Source organism: Rhamphochromis sp. 'chilingali' (genome assembly GCF_963969265.1).
Source record: "Rhamphochromis sp. 'chilingali' genome assembly, chromosome: 1".
Lineage (NCBI taxonomy): Eukaryota > Metazoa > Chordata > Actinopteri > Cichliformes > Cichlidae > Rhamphochromis > Rhamphochromis sp. 'chilingali'.
This window is the reverse complement of record NC_137929.1, coordinates 57,240,485-57,256,268: the sequence shown is the minus strand read 5'-3', so window position 1 is coordinate 57,256,268 and position 15,784 is coordinate 57,240,485. Positions and strand designations below refer to the sequence as shown.

The following is a 15,784-nucleotide window of genomic DNA, read 5'->3' as shown; positions in this document are numbered from 1 at the left end:
TTGTTGTGTGGGACACCAGTAGTCCATGTCTGTTGCTGTAACAGTAGTTCATGTTTAGAATAAAAAAACTATGTAACCAACATATAAAAAATCCCAGCTCACTGATCTGATCGGGGCAATAGTGCCTAAAGTGTTGCATAATTTTGCTGAGAGATCTTTTACTTTGTGGTAATCTTAGATGAGTAGTTTTATGGACAAAAACCAGCAGGTCATTCAATGTTCCCTTAGTGCAAATGTATCAGAGATGTTAGTGTCCTATAACTGAAGTAATGATGTTAAGTCCTTAAAGTCATATTATTTTATTGTCATGACTTATTTGAAGCTATTTTTATTTTTGTATGATACCTGATTTATATGGAATATGACTGAAGTAAACTAAAGCCTAAAATACTTAGTCAGTCATTTGTTTAATAGTAACTTAACATTATATAATTCACATATAAAACTATGAAATTGTAATTTTAAATAGTTTAAAAGCATGTAGAAAAAGCTGGGTAGGACGTTCTGTGACAAACCACTGGTTTGTATTTATGGGAGGGGGTGTTACGGCCCTAACTGGGCCCTTGTGTGGGCGTGGTGTTTTTCTCCGCCTCCTCCTCTCTTGCTCCACCCCTGTCTCTCTCTTGCTCTTCTCTCTCCCCAGGACACAGCTGCTGCTCATTGGACTCATTTACCACCTGGGCCCAGTCACCTCTCTGAGGTCATATAAGCTGTGTGTGTGTGTGTGGGCCCCTGGAAGTGCCTCCTCGTGGTGTGGAGTTTTTGTTTGGTTGTTGTGTTCTTTGTTGTTGCAACCTTTTTTCCTTTTTCCAAGTGTTATTGGTAAAACGGCGTTGCCGGCTCTTTATGTTAAGATTATCTATAATAAAGACTATTTTATTTACTAAAAACACCGGTCTGTCTTCCTTTCCTGCTTTTCTGGACTCATTTGTTACTGGTCCCCTGACTCGCAGGCCTAGACCCCTTCGGGGGGACATAACAATAGCATATGTAGGCAAGTATATTTCTCCTTTTTTATTAACAAGCAAAGACAAAAAAGGGAAAAAAAGAAACGGGGTGGGGTTTGGTGGTTGAATCATCCGTCCCCACCAATGCCAAAACCAAATCTACACCCTTGACGAGGACCACTGTAAAGTCAGTGCTTCAACACTCACAGACTTGGCAATTTGGCAATTACCATATTTCTTAGTACTTATAATTAAGAAAGCCCAAGTACCAAAATCTACTTCTTGACAGGCAAAAACAATGAAATGAAAATAAATATGTTTTATGTAACTGCTCTTAGAGTTTGTTTTCCCTCTGCATACAGCTAAGGTCAAAACAGTTAAGATGCATTCATGATGTTAAAAATGCATCATCTTTACATTTTTTTTTAAAACTCTGAAGCATATCTATGGGTCAGAACAGCTTTGAAAACATCAGCCTCCCTCTTTCTCCATAAGAAACATTTTAAGGTTTAAAATCAGATTTTAATTTGATAGAGAATTTATTAGTTGCTTTTCTTTAAATCATTTTTCTATTTAAAAAAAAAAAAAATCAAGTGAGCCACCCTGTTGGTGTTTTCATTCTTTTTTGTTCATTGCTCTAACACACCTCATGAGTCATATCTCAGCTTGAAACTAAAATGTTAGAGACCTTTTTCCCTCTACAACTACTGCAGAGAAACCACAGACCCCCTAAATGGTGCTACTGAGAGGAAGGAGGAGGGTTTAAGTGCTGCAGTGGAACAACAACAATCTCACATCTCTGTGAGGCACGATGGGACAAACAGCTCTTCTGTGGCTGCTCCGTAAGTAACACGTGCTGCCTTTAAATGTTAATGTGTTTCTTGAAGTAAACCTAGTAAAGAGTGGCACTGAGATAAAGCAAAATATATTTACTTTTCCTTACTTACAGAGGTGTTTTAATAATCCACAGAGACGTACATGTGACCAACTAAGGTGTTTTAATTCAGCCTATTTCTGTTGATTTTAGAGGTTTAAAGTTTAACTTAATTGAATTAATTAAAAGTTGAGGCTTTCCATTCAGTGATGCAGACTGCAGTGAGAAGTGTCAAAGGGCATTTTCACATATTCACCCAAAGCACACTGCTCATACAAACTGAGATTTGGTGTTTAAAGCAAGAAAAGAAAAAAAAATACTAAAAGATGACGAATTGTTTTGTTTTCTCATCAGTTCCAAGGTTTCTGCTTTGCCACACAACAAACCAAGGTTAGTGAATTTATTCTGTGACAAACTAACCAACACAAGCTGAGCAATAAGGACCAAAACTAGAGCTAGAATAGAAACCGATTACACCCAGATGTGTCTGCTATGGAGGTCAAAACAGCTTTAATTTGTTTCAGACGGATTGAACTGAGCTGAACTAGAGCTACATCAAGACAACAAAATCTACAATTGGTAGATTTTGTTGTCTTGGTAAACTACCAATGTATAGTTTTTTTTTAACAAATAGAATCTTTAAGGAATAATTATTTATATATTACAGTGCCAGACTGTGGAACTTTCTCTGAGCTTGAGATCTGTGGACTCAGTCATCGCTTTTAAAAAACAGCTAAAAATTCATCTTTTAAAACTTGCTTTTGGTTGATTTTTGTTTTTATGTTTTAGCGTCTGTGAAGCACTTTATGATTTTATCTTGAAAGGTGCTATATGAATAAAATTTTACTTATTACTTTACTTACTTTATGTTTTTGTTCAAAAATATAAATTCTCTCACAGCTCGTCTGACTGTGAGTCCCAGCAGCTCTCAGTTCTTTAAAGGAGACTTTGTGTCTCTGAGCTGTGAGGAGGACGACAGCTCTGCTGGATGGACTCTGAGGAGGAACACAAGCACAGACACCCAAGCTGAGTGTGACAAGTGGGGAAAACCAGCTGGTTCTTCATGTAACAACAGTGTTTTCCCATGGGACAGTGGAGTTTACTGGTGTGAGTCCAGAGAGGGTCCCATCAGTAACATGGTTAAGCTGACAGTCACTGGTAAGCTGAGTGTGTGGAGTTAGTGTTGATGAAGCTGTGTGTAAATGGATGAAATGCTGTAGTTTGTCTCTGTGTTGAGGTGGATCAGTGATCCTGCAGAGTCCTGTCCTCCCTGTGATGGAGGGAGATGACGTCACTCTGCTCTGTAAAACAAAGACCACTCCCTCCAACCTCCCAGCTGCTTTCTATAAAGATGGCTCCCTCATCAGGAAGCAGCCTACAGGTCACATGACCATCCAGCATGTTTCCAGGTCTGATGAAGGCCTCTACAAGTGTGACATCAGCGGTCATGGAGAGTCTCCATCCAGCTGGATCACTGTCACAGGTAAAATTTAGCTTTCTTTCAAAAATATTAGACCCAAAGTGATTCAAACTGGCCACAAAGATTTGCGTTTCTCTTTAATTACAGGTTTGTCCAACTCTGCGCCTCCTTCATCAGCCTCCAGTACCTCCATCCACTTCTCCTCGTTTTTCTCTCCTCCTCCTCAACGATCCTCTCCTCCTCTCTCTGTGATGGTGTCTATTCCCTCCATATTTGGGCTGCTGCTGGTTGTGCTGGTTGTACTGGTGAGACGCTGTGTTCGGAGGAAAGCTGAAGGTAAGACACACATTCTGGTCAGACTCTGGGAGATTTGGGTAATGGGTGTTAAACAATTTTAAAGGGACATTTCACTTCAAAATCAAATCTACAGTTTTTGTCTACTGAGTGCCACAAAGCTGACATATGAAACATTAAACAGCTCAAACTAAAATTTCAAAATGGATACAAACCAAACACATGTAGGGATGATTATAAGGTGACATGTTTTTTTTTTTGTTTTTTTTTTGGGGGGGGGGGGGTTAAGAGTCACATGACTGCTGAAATGTTGCTGCCTTTGTGAGGACCTTTGCAATTTTAAATCAAAGTTAAATTAGGTTAGCAACTGTACACAAGTTTACTTCAGCATTTCACATTATTTAATATATTTAAAAATGTAACATTTAATAAATTTGAAAGGTATACATTTTAGTTGTTTTCCTGTGTGTGAACTGTGATGCTACATATGAGACTTTGTGGTCAAAGAGTTTCGATGTGAGGAACATGTGCCGCTGTCCAGTTTCCTGTTTTCTGACTTAAAAAAGAAAAAAAGAAACCCTTTTACATGGTGTTACTATTTATATTGCTATAAAACATTATCAGCTGATTTATAAATCTGAATGTTCCAAATGTTGGAATTGCAGCAGTATCAGTTCTGTTATAAGTGAAATCTTTGGATTTGGTTTTGCAGATAGAGATCGTCCAGCAGCAGCCATCTACTCATCAGTGACAAGAACAGTAGCAGACGACCGATACGGGTCAAAGAGGACGAAAGGTACAGAAAGTTTATGGCTAGATTCATTTCAAGGCAGAGAGGCCCACAGGATATTGGAATATTGAAAAATAAAGCTTCAAAACACTGATGTTGAAACAGCTGTTGTCTCGCTTCACAAACGATCCTGTCATATCTGTCTGAATCAGATTTCAAATGATTAGAAGGAATAACATGACAATACATTTGAACATTTTACTGGTAAACAGACAAAATGTTGCAACACTTTTATGTGTGGACGTTGATTCTTAGAATGAAGAATGTATTGCTTTTGTATTGAAATTTGAATCAATAACATGTGAATCATTTGGAAGTTTGTGGCTGCCATAACTGGACCATCCACCACGTATCAGTGGTCTGTCTTTGAGGTTTGGAAGCTTCGAATCTTTTTTCTGTACAGTCAGGAAGAAGTCTCAGAAGCTTTTTTCTGAACTCCTTTTATTTCTCACATTAAACCGGACCTGTCCTGGTTACATCCATCTGCATATTTTCATTCTTGTGTTCTGTTAGCGTAGCTTTGCATGATTCAGATGTTAAAGTAACCATTGGTGCAAACCCTCGGCTCATCCTCTTGGTTTTTTTTAGCATCCACTCAGGCATTCTTCTGTGAGAACTGAAAGTTTGTGTAACTTGATGTTTAGGTCAATGCTTACAATAGCTAGTTAGCGCTTTGATATCCAAATAAGTCCACAAGATTTTCTTTGAAAAGATTAATGAAGAACTATCAGTGTAAAACTGTGAAAAAAACCCCCACCAAAATCGAAACTAATATTACTTTATATACATTACAATAATAGACTCTTCATGATGCAACAAATTTATGTTACTGATAAAGTAAAGCAGACAAACTGCTAGCTTATTGGGGGTAACGCCTTCAAATCAGCTAATTTCTGATAAACCAAAATAAAAATATAAGAAAACCAACAAAAATAGGAAATAATGTCATAACTAGGCAGAAATAATACATCAACTATTTACAGACAAATGTGTACATTAAAATCTGGTGAGATAATCAACTATTTAAATTACAACATCTTTTATCAAAGACAGCACACAGTCCTGATAACATGATACCAACCAGCTAAAGTTTATCCACTCATGTTGAGCAGAAACATTTGGTTTTCTGTGCAGCATTTGAACACAGAACAGTTCAGCTCTGTGATGAGGCCGTACTCAGGATCAGGTACAAATTTACTCCAAAGCCTTTTATTTCATATTGCTTGGATTATTTGGTTTCACGGCTTAGCAACAGCTTTCTTTACATGATGCATTGTTTTGACACATGAGCAGCTTTGTGGTCATTAAGCTTCCTGTTTTTGAAAAGTAAATTCAGCAGAGGTGTTAAAGTCACCTCAGGTTAAAGGGAGGATGTGCCATGTCCTCATGTTTGCAGCTCTAATTCATGAAAACTCCATTTTTATCTCATCCTAAAAAATGAGTTTCATGTGAGTCACATGACTTTGTTTTGTTTTGCAGAGACTGATCCACCTGCAGTTTATTCATCAACAGCTGACGTCAGTTATGGAGAAATCACCGTCAGGACAAACAGCAGGCACAGAGGTACAGCTGCTCAGGTTTGATACTTGCTCCAAAAGTGTGCTCACATGAAGCTGGTTATCGGCTCCACAAGTCAGACTGTCTACATAACAGAAGATAAATTATAACATTAGAAAAATATGAAGAGGTTAAACACATGAGACACAAAGCTACTGGAGAGAAATCTGGGTCTGAGAGGAAAAGTATTTTATGTAAATACAGTTTAAAAAAAAATTGTGTGTCACTGTGAAAGTGGTGTAATCATGTGTGAGTGATCATTAAGACTAGAATAATATTATTACAGGACAGAGAGGAGAGGTGGAAAGAGAAACAGTTTGCCTCCTGACATCTAAACTTTCTGTAATCTGTGTGTTTGTGTTCAGATCTTCCACCAGAGCCAGCGGTCATCTACTCCTCACTGAAGCCGAGCCACACACCTTCACCACAGTTTAACTAGTGTGACCAGTGAAGTCTAGCTGGCTGCCGAACACAACCCTGCTCCCCTCTCTATATTAGTATTTATTTAATCATATTCTCTGTGTGTTTAGTCATACAGCTGCACTGAACCAATGATGAAGTGGAAATAAAACATTTTTTATATTAAGCGGTTCCCCCCATGCTGATGCAACATCAGAGATTCAAAAAGTCTCTTACCTGAAGCAGAATGAACAAAGTTCAGTCTGAAAGTCTGCAGAGCTCATTTCTGTAAACAGCTGCAGCACATTAGCATACACCACTCTTTTATTTTATTCTTTAGCTGATCTGAACCTCACCAAGAATCATTAAGGAGTGTAGGAATGTCATTTCTGCTTTAACAGACTGAGCATCCTCTCTGCTGAAATGCAAACAGGAGAGGTAGCAGGTATCTTGTCCCCAAAGCATAATTTCAAACTGGTGCTGATGAAATATGCAATGTGACATAACTGCATCAAAACTACCGCTGGACTTTATCATTAGAGGCACTGTCGCAAAGCAACAATCACACAATGTTTTGCTACACGTGCACCAGAGTTCATGACACGCTTCGATTTTTGGGCCACTTTTAAATAAACTTACGACATGGTGCAGTGTGGCAGACATCAGTTTCCTCAGCTGATATCTTTCTAACAGAAGCAGTGACGTGCACAGACTGATCCTGATGAAAAACTTGTAGATTTAGTTATTATTTTCAAGTTGGGCACCTAGTTGTTTTTCTTTTCTCTTTATTCATGCTCATAATAAGTCTTCAGTCTGTGCTGTAAATATGATGCAATAATCCACTGCTGTGAAGAAACATAGGAATGTCAGACTGGGCTCCCGACTGTTTAACGGAAATTAAACCTCCACCTCTCAGCTGCTACATGTCTCTTCTAATGGAAAATCTGCTGAGCGTCATGTTAACAAATGATAGCCGTACAGTAACTTTTATGCTTATTGTAGCTGTTAGCTAAAAAAGCTAATTTAGCGTAGTTTGCCCTGAATTCAGCTTTGACAAACAAATATGATCGACTGTTTCTAGTAGAATTCCAAAGTTGTCATCTTGTACCCTCTCAGAGTGCCCCTCTGTATGCTTGCAGTAGGGAAACATGCAAAACGGTGCCCAAACCTTTGTGTTTTAGCTTTATTTATGTCTTACACAGCATCCCAACTCTTTAGCTAACTTAATAACTTTAGCTAAAGTTAAGCTGCGTTTTCTCTGCTTTCCTGGTCCACGCATAAATGCAAAAACGAATTTTTCAAAATTATCCACCGAGATTTTTAAAAACCCTTTGGTTTTTAAAAGTTTCAGTTTTCAGCGACCGAAAAGACTGTTTACGTGCGTGACGTAGAAGGTATCAAGCAACCCCCAACCTCCAGTCAGATGATAGTCCCACCCTCTCCCTGTCTTGGCGGAAATAAAAAGAAACACGCACTTTCTTTCCTTCTTTCATTCAAACTTTACCTCTAGATGCAAGTGTATGTAAAAATCTGAATTCGCACAGTAGATTCGCAGATTAAAAACTAATTTGGAACACCATTTATAGAAAACAGAAAACAAAACTGTGTGATCGGCAAATCTATGCGCTGAAATGTCTGTTTGGATAACTGCGTCACACTTGTGGATTTTGTTTTGTGTCTTCCTCCTGGAGTGTACTTCTGCAGGTGAGATGTGCTAATAATGCTTTCGATTATGCTGAGCGAGTTCTTACTTGATGACATGTTTTTAATGAGTTTTTGCTGCTTTTATTAGTGAGCACTTACTTGACATATTTTACCTACATAACCCGCCAGGTGGTTACTGACGTCTATTCATTCATTTGCTGATCAGAGAATAAAAATAATCACGTATCAATGCGTCCATTCAAATAGTTATGATGCTTCCCGTGGAGAGAACAGAAACTATGTCCATGGCTGTTCTTTTCTCCTAATCTTAAGGTACTTCATTATTCCTTTATTACGCAGTTTAGCACAGGATGCACAGCAACGCAACGCCCCCTGCTGGACATGGAATAGAATAAAATAGGATAGAATAAACTTTTATTATCCCACAAATGAGAAATTTATAGTCGTAGAAAGTAGTCCTAGTCGCGCGCACACACACACTTACACTGATAAGCACTCACTCATCCCCCCTCCCTTTCCAACGCCTTCGATGCTTGTGCCCTATAGCAGTCTTATAGCAGTATAAGATAGCAGTCAACTGGACCAGCACAGATGCTGCAGGACCGGATGCGCTGTCTACACCGGCTCTCTCTTACCCTTTACCCGCCCCTGTAGCTTGTCTTGTGTTTCTATGGTGTATTGATAGTCATGTGCTTTTGTGCTGAGGTGTTTTTTCTGTTATCAAACTGTTCTCCCACTAGGAGCTCAGTCTGAGTGGAGTTTTTTTTCTCCTCCTCTTACCTCATCTAGTGTATTTTCGTTGTTTTTTTCCTATCAGCCTACCTTCTGACATGTCTGCCCAATGTGATGTTTGTGTAAAGTTGGTCAGAAGGTTCCTTTGTAAGTGCGCATGCGCCATTAGCGTGCTGCCTGCTGTAACCCTAATTTCCCTCGGGATGAATAAAGTATTCTGATTCTGATTATATACATAAGCAACCGAAATTCATATACACAGATAAAAATGTAGGTAGATTTGTACACAAGTGTGGGTGGTATATAAATGCTCCTGGTGAACTATACAGTGTACAAACAAGCTGTTAACAAGCAATTACAAAACATCAGCTTAGCTTAGACAACATCCTCTCTCCCCAACCTGCTCCATGGACTTCAGTGGACAGTCCAGGACAGAGAGTCCTGTTCACCCCGAAGGATCTCAGCCACCGTAGCAGGTGAAGACAACTTAGACCCTTTTTGTAAAGTGTATTTGTGTTCGTGGACCAGTCCAGTTTGTTATTGAGGTGAACACCCAGGTATTTGTACTCCTCCAAGGTTCCAGTGTCCAAACCCTGGATGTTCACTGGTGTAATAGAGAGTGTCAGTCACCAGCTCCTTTATCTTGCTGGCATTGATGCAAACATGGTTCTGTTCACATCAGTTGACAAAGTCACTGATGACACTTCCTATTCTTAATACATCCTGTATTAAGAATAGGAAGTAGATGTAAAACTATGATGATGATGATAATAATAATAAATGTTTATTTTTATTATTATTAATAAATATTTTCATAATAATAATGGATTGCATTTATATAGCGCTTTTCGAGAGCCTCAAAGCACTTTTACAATTCCTCTATTTATTCACTCTCACATTCACACACTGGTGGAGGCAGCTACATTGAATAACATTTAATACTTGTGTGATGGTTTGACCAGTGTGCATATCTCCAGTGTCTTCTGATTGGCTGCTTTAGAAGTGAACAGTTATACTTGGATCCATCTCTGCTCTGTGTTGTTTCCTCTTTCAGACCAGAAAAACATCACAGCTGAGTCTGGACAAGACGTCACTCTGACATGTCGAGCTCAAAACAACGACTTCAAGCTTGTAGAGTGGAGCAGAACTGACCAGAGCAGAGCTGAACATGTCTTTTCGTGCCGGATTGTTACGAAAGGACACTTTGCTCCAGTTGAGCAGCATCCATCTTTTAAGAACCGGGTGGATCTGCAGGACAGACAGATGAAGGATGGAGACGTGTCTTTGATTCTGAAGAATGTGATGATTAATGACACTGGAACATACAACTGCTGTGTTGTTGTGGGATCACTATCATGTGAACCCATCAACAGCATCTACCTGAGTGTTGTTGATCCTCCAGGTGAGTGAGTAGAGTTGAGTGTGTGTGTGATCAGAGGTGAAGCTGCTTCCTGGTTGTTGATGTTTGTTTCTAAAGATGTTGTTGATGAGACTTTGTAGAAAGCAGCTGGTCTGAGTGATGTGATCAGAGTGCAGTAGATAATGTCTGACAGCAGTTTGAAGAGGAAATGGATTCTGTTCTGTTCTTCACTCATCACCTACCTGACAGCTGACACCTCACACCTGTTTCTCACCTGCAGGTCAGCCAGGAGGACAAAAGAAGGATGAAGACAACAAAGATGGAGGAAAGGAGGACAGAAGGAAGGAGGATGGACCTTTTGGACTGATAGTTGGTCTCTCAGTTTCTGCTCTGCTTCTTGTTGCTGCTGTTGTTGTTTTGATCTACAGAAAACATAAGAAGCAGAACCGGGATTCATACCAGCCTCCTGTTGAAATGAAAAATCTCAGAGCATTTCCAGATGAGCTCTGAGTCTCCTTCTGTTGCTCCAAATTCCCAGCGTGTCACTCAGCACAGGAACAAACAGATGGCCTGAGGACGTGTTTATCATGAAACGTGTGCTAAATTTCTTTTTCAGGGTTTTTATTTATTTATTTCTGTGACTGAAAAACTGACTGAAATTCTGGATTCTCTTCTGTTCTTTACTCACCACCTTCTTCTCACCTGCAGGTCCTCCTGGAGGACATGGAGGGTTTGTGGGACTGGTAATAATAATAATGGATTGGATTTATATAGCGCTTTTCAAGTCACCCAAAGCGCTTTACAATACCACTATTCATTCACTCTCACATTCACACACTGGTGGAGGCAGCTACAGTTGTAGCCACAGCTGCCCTGGGGCAGACTGACAGAAGCCAGGCTGCCATATCACACCATCGGCCCCTCTGGCCAACACCAGTAGGCGGTAGGGTAAAGTGTCTTGCCCAAGGACACAACGACCAGGACAGAGAGCCCAGGGATTGAACCGGCGCCCTTCCGGTTACAGATATGCTTCCCAACCCCCTGAGCCATGGTAGTGAGTCTGTCAGTTTTGGTGTGTTTGTTCTTGTACCTAATGATTTGATCTGTAAAAGAAGAAAAGGGAATGGTGCTGAATATGTGATTCCTGCTTCTCAGAGATCCTGTTAAAGTCTAAAGACATTGGGAGGGTTTCACACTGTTTGGAGCAGGGAAACAGGTACTAATGGTGCAATACTGACAGATGTGTTTGTGGATATGAACACATGAACATACCTCAGGTTCATATCTGCAAATTTAGGTCCCAGGACACAAACTTTATATTTACTGCTTTTAAAGAGTGAAAAATGTTACATTTGGACATCTGTGGGGTTGGTGATGGAGGGAATCATTTAACAGCTCACAGGTTTCTACACTTATGAATAAAAAATGCATCACTTTAAGAATTAAATCTATTACATTAGATGAGGATGACGGTTTGGGATAAAATTGTTTACACTCTTTAAGCTCTGTTTCTTAGTTGTCATGGTGATGCATCCTGGCAATGTTACAGACATGAAAAATATCTCAGAGTGAAACACTTTAGTTACAGTCATGTTGACTGTAACTAAAGTGTCATTTTTATAACTCCCTCTTTATAACTGTCTTTACTATGTAATGTTTCCTAAATTTACACAAACAGGGATTTTTTAGACTGTAAAAGGGAATTTTGTGCAGCTAAAAATGACAAATTTTGTTTTATGAAAACTGAAGTTAATGCAGCAGTGACTGGAAAATGACTTGTTCTAGAAAACAGACCATCTCAGTACCACTGACTTTATGGTATTTTTCAAATTTATTTATTTCCTTCAGCAGGTACTTGAACTTCCTTCAGTGGAAAATTGAAACAGTGTTACAAAAACTTGTGTTTTACGTTTCCTATTTGTGAAACTTTGTTTTTTGGTGTAAATCAACAATTTAAACAAACTAAGTAATTTATGCTTTTTTTTTCTCTGGGTTTAGTGTTTTGCAAGATTATGAATGCATAAATGCTGTGATCTGTATTAAAAAATACTGTTGCTGTCTGTGCATGTGTGAAGTCAGCCACGAAATCCTGAAGGTATCAGAGTAAAAAAGCTGGTTTAGATTTAGTTTGTTTCTCACCTCTCCTCCAGGAGCTGCTGAAACAGTCCAGGTGTCTTTTTTCTGCTCAGTGTTCTGGAGGAAATTGTGCAAGGAAGGAGGAATGTTGTGCGACATGTGTTGATTTGATCACTTACAGCAGTTTCTCTCATGTACTGTCTGTGTTCACCTGTTTACATTTTCTGTGAACGATACATCAACCACTGCCGACTTACGGGGTTCAGCCTGGTGCAGAACTTTCCCCTCATTTGTTCCCTGGTTTAATTCTGTTATTTGTTTGATTTTAATCTCCCCGTGAATCTGATGCACTGAGCCACTGAAGTGGAGAAGCAAAGAAATAAAAAACTGGACTGTTGACTGTTTAACAGAGATTTATTTTTGCACTTTCTCACTGATTCCTGCTGAATCAGCACCAAAGAACACACAGCAAACCCTCTGAGCTTTGCTTCAGGTCATCATGTTATTCATAATCAGAGCGATCAGTGAGAAAAATCTGATGTGTGTTTACTTAAACTCAGTAAAAGGCTTCTCCTCACTTATGTACATCTTCTAAACCAGAGTGCGTATAGCACACGCTGGATGCTGACATTTATCACACTGTGAGGTTTGTTATCAGAGGATCATTCTGATAACACAAACCCCTCCAGTGTGTCTGAGGCCCACTGAGGAGCTCAGAAAGGACACAAGGAGAGAGGAGTCAAGGAAACAGTCTCAACAGAACGAGACATCAGCGTCTCAGAGCTTCATTTTAAACTGTGGTAGTTAAATAACATTAAATTACAACTACAAACACTCCAGAACTATCATATAAATGAGAAATTCTTCAGCATGAAGCACTGAGATTGATTTTCAGGTAACAGGCAGGAAGACGGAGACCAGGAGGCACAAATTAGAAAGAGTCCTCAGTTTTCCCACCCCTGAGCAACAAGAGCCAATCAAACAGAAGCAGGAAACATATTAGCCTGTTTAAGCCTGACCACTACACTTTTCATAGTGAATATAAATCTGTTATAAAAATGTGGAATTTGATCTATGTTGTTGTCTGAATGAGGTTGTAAACAGCAGAGAAAAAGAAAAAGATCATTTTACAGAAATGAAACAGAATAAATCCCAAAAAGTTGATTCTGTTCATCTGGACGTTTCAGTGGGAAAAACACTCATCCAAGTGACTTCTGCAGTGAAACAGCATATAAATAAAAGGGATGAGTTCTTCAAAGAGTCCTCCTTCCAGGCCTCCTTCTGACACACTGCTCTCCTCTACATAAGCAGCCTTTAGAAGTTAAATCTATCAGTTAAAAAACTACAACCAACAGGTGGCAGCACACCACCTTTCTCCTCAGTAATACCCCACGATAACAGCCACAAAAAGGCCAATACTCCACTTTAAGACCTGTTTCTGTTTGCTCAGTTGTTTAAAAAACACAGAGGACCAAATACAGATTTAACAGCCTCCAACTGTTCTTCTGCTACTCCATCACAGAGTGCTCCACCTCCATCAGTCTGTTCTGAATTTTGTTTTAACGTCTTTCAGACCAGAAAACCATCACAGCTGATTGTGGATGCCACTTTAACACGTTGAGCTCAAAACAACAGGATGGATGTGTCCTTGTATATGAGATGAGCATTTGGATCCAGAAAACCAGCATCCAAGTTTCTTTGATTCAGAGCTAGTGGTGCCACGTGATGCTGTGAAGGCTGAATCTGAGCCTGTGGGTGCTGCAAAGCTTCTTTTAATAAGGAATACGATTTTTTTTCTCTGTATGTATTATTGTAGGGTCTACTTTCCAATATAACACACCTTGAGGTGACTGTTGTTATGATTTGATGCTGTATAAATAAAAAACTGACACATTGAATGTATAAGAGAACACGGCAGGAAGTCTGCTGAGATCTGAAAACAGTCCAGAGGTGGCCGAGGTGATGATCTTGAATGCGAGATGAGCCGAGAAGGTTTCTGATCTTTACATATCCAGTTCAGAACTTTTCACAACTCATATAATAATGGAATATAACCATTATAATAAAGATTTGTATGTGTTTTAAATAAATATTATGGCTACACTATGATCACAAATTAGATTTAAAAGTGCAAAATAAAAGCTTAAAGGAGTTAATAAAGTGCTTAATTAGCTGTGAGACCCTGTTAACTGTGACCCCTATTTTAATGCACTGTCTGAACTGATTTACTCTACGTCTGTGTCCTCCACCTCTCTACTTGCTAAAAGCTCCACTACGCTCACCTGCTGTTCTCCACCTGCCGCCTGTTCTCATCGTAAAATCAGGCTCTGCAGAAAAGTGCACAGAATACATTTCAGATCAGCTCTTTAATGTTCATAAGAGTCACTGTGTTTTGATGATTACGGTTTTGAATAAATAAAGCAACACAGACAATAACAAGAAACATCTGCAACAGTAACTATAACTAAAAAGTATGTTTCCTTGTCTCTTCTATCCTTGCCTCCTCTGTCCTTGTTATTATCTTCAGTGCATCAGAAGACAAAGCTCCGGTTAGCTCTGAGCTCACAATCCTCCACTGAGAAGAGAGTGAAATTCAAGGTCACATGACTGAATCTGTCATGTGGACCAAAGTTAATTATATGTCATGAATAACAACAATATCATGTTTACATTTAGGATGTACTTGTGAAGTTTACTATAGATAATGAAAACTAAACACTCAAATTAGGTGTGAAAAACCTAACTTGAAATTGAGCACAAACAATCTACTGAGAACGTTTATGAACAATAAAAGTCCCACTTCAGTGATCACAGTCCAGCCTTTGGTTTAAATTTTATTCTAATATAAGATAATATGGTAATGCTATAGACATAATAATAAAGGTAATGTTTATGGATGGTGGTGCCCTCTTCTAGATTTGTAGACTTTTAACAGTGAAACAGCCACATGTTCAGTCTCCACTAATAAAGTAAACAGATAAGTAAACCTGGTTCAGGCTGTGGTTGCCTTTCTTGTCCTACAAGCATAGACTGAACTTTAGGAGTTCATCTATGTCACAGAAAAATAAAGTTTACTGTCAAAAATCTTTATTTATTGTTGAAAACTCACAAACAACTGATAAGATGCCTGATTTAAAAGCTTTTATCAGATATGAAGAGATACACATCAGACTGTCCTCACCGATTTCTCTGTGAATGATTGTTTCCATTTGTGTGTTTGTTCTTTAACGCTTGTTCAGCTCCATTACAGCAAGAAGACAAGAATTCAGTTTAGACTAAACATATGTATCAGCGCTAAAACTGACCTTAAAAATTAAACACATTCAAAACTTCTGACAACATCAGTTTATCAAGTCAAATGTCACAAATGCAAATGTAGACCAGTTTACTATAAGACGCCTGGTTATCCACTGAGGGAAGTTCATTTGGCTCCTGTTAGCACAAAAAATAATGAACGTTAGCTCAACATTTATTACAACAGCAACAACAAACTTTATTGATATAGCACATTTAACAACCAGGGGTATGCCAAAGTGCTGAACATACAAGAGGGTCAGATATAATAATAGAGACAGATGAAGGCCATGGAAAAGTACCAAACATGCTCGCAGGTTGATGCCGTTAAAAACACCAAAACAAAATAAATAATATTTAAAATTTAAAAAAATAA

The 15,784-nt window shown here is 38.9% G+C and overlaps 2 protein-coding genes across 2 annotated transcripts; both read left to right on the top strand.

Moving 5' to 3' along the window:
* Positions 1-1,544: 1,544 nt before the first annotated feature.
* On the top strand, positions 1,545-7,411 carry LOC308402543 (uncharacterized protein). Its single transcript, XM_080891459.1, has 8 exons — positions 1,545-1,789; positions 2,176-2,211; positions 2,722-2,979; positions 3,059-3,304; positions 3,389-3,577; positions 4,248-4,331; positions 5,805-5,888; positions 6,248-7,411. The coding sequence occupies exons 1-8, from the start codon at positions 1,759-1,761 to the stop codon at positions 6,319-6,321; spliced, it is 1,002 nt and encodes a 333-aa protein (XP_080747585.1). The 5' UTR covers positions 1,545-1,758; the 3' UTR covers positions 6,322-7,411.
* A 306-nt stretch (positions 7,412-7,717) lies between these two features.
* On the top strand, positions 7,718-12,939 carry LOC308402550 (uncharacterized protein). Its single transcript, XM_080891473.1, has 3 exons — positions 7,718-7,985; positions 9,733-10,080; positions 10,319-12,939. Exons 1-3 carry the CDS (start codon positions 7,913-7,915, stop codon positions 10,546-10,548), a joined length of 651 nt encoding a protein of 216 aa, XP_080747599.1. The 5' UTR covers positions 7,718-7,912; the 3' UTR covers positions 10,549-12,939.
* The last annotated feature ends 2,845 nt before the right edge of the window (positions 12,940-15,784 follow it).

Excerpts from the sequence above, each read along its gene's own strand:
- LOC308402543 (XM_080891459.1), top strand. The coding sequence starts at position 1,759 with ATGGGACAAACAGCTCTTCTGTGGCTGCTCC. Across the intron at positions 1,790-2,175 it reads AGCTCTTCTGTGGCTGCTCC|TTCCAAGGTTTCTGCTTTGC; the intron begins GTAAGTAACACG and ends TTTTCTCATCAG. Across the intron at positions 3,305-3,388 it reads CAGCTGGATCACTGTCACAG|GTTTGTCCAACTCTGCGCCT; the intron begins GTAAAATTTAGC and ends CTTTAATTACAG.
- LOC308402550 (XM_080891473.1), top strand. The coding sequence starts at position 7,913 with ATGTCTGTTTGGATAACTGCGTCACACTTGTGGATTTTGTTTTGTGTC. Across the intron at positions 7,986-9,732 it reads CCTGGAGTGTACTTCTGCAG|ACCAGAAAAACATCACAGCT; the intron begins GTGAGATGTGCT and ends TTCCTCTTTCAG. Across the intron at positions 10,081-10,318 it reads GAGTGTTGTTGATCCTCCAG|GTCAGCCAGGAGGACAAAAG; the intron begins GTGAGTGAGTAG and ends TCTCACCTGCAG.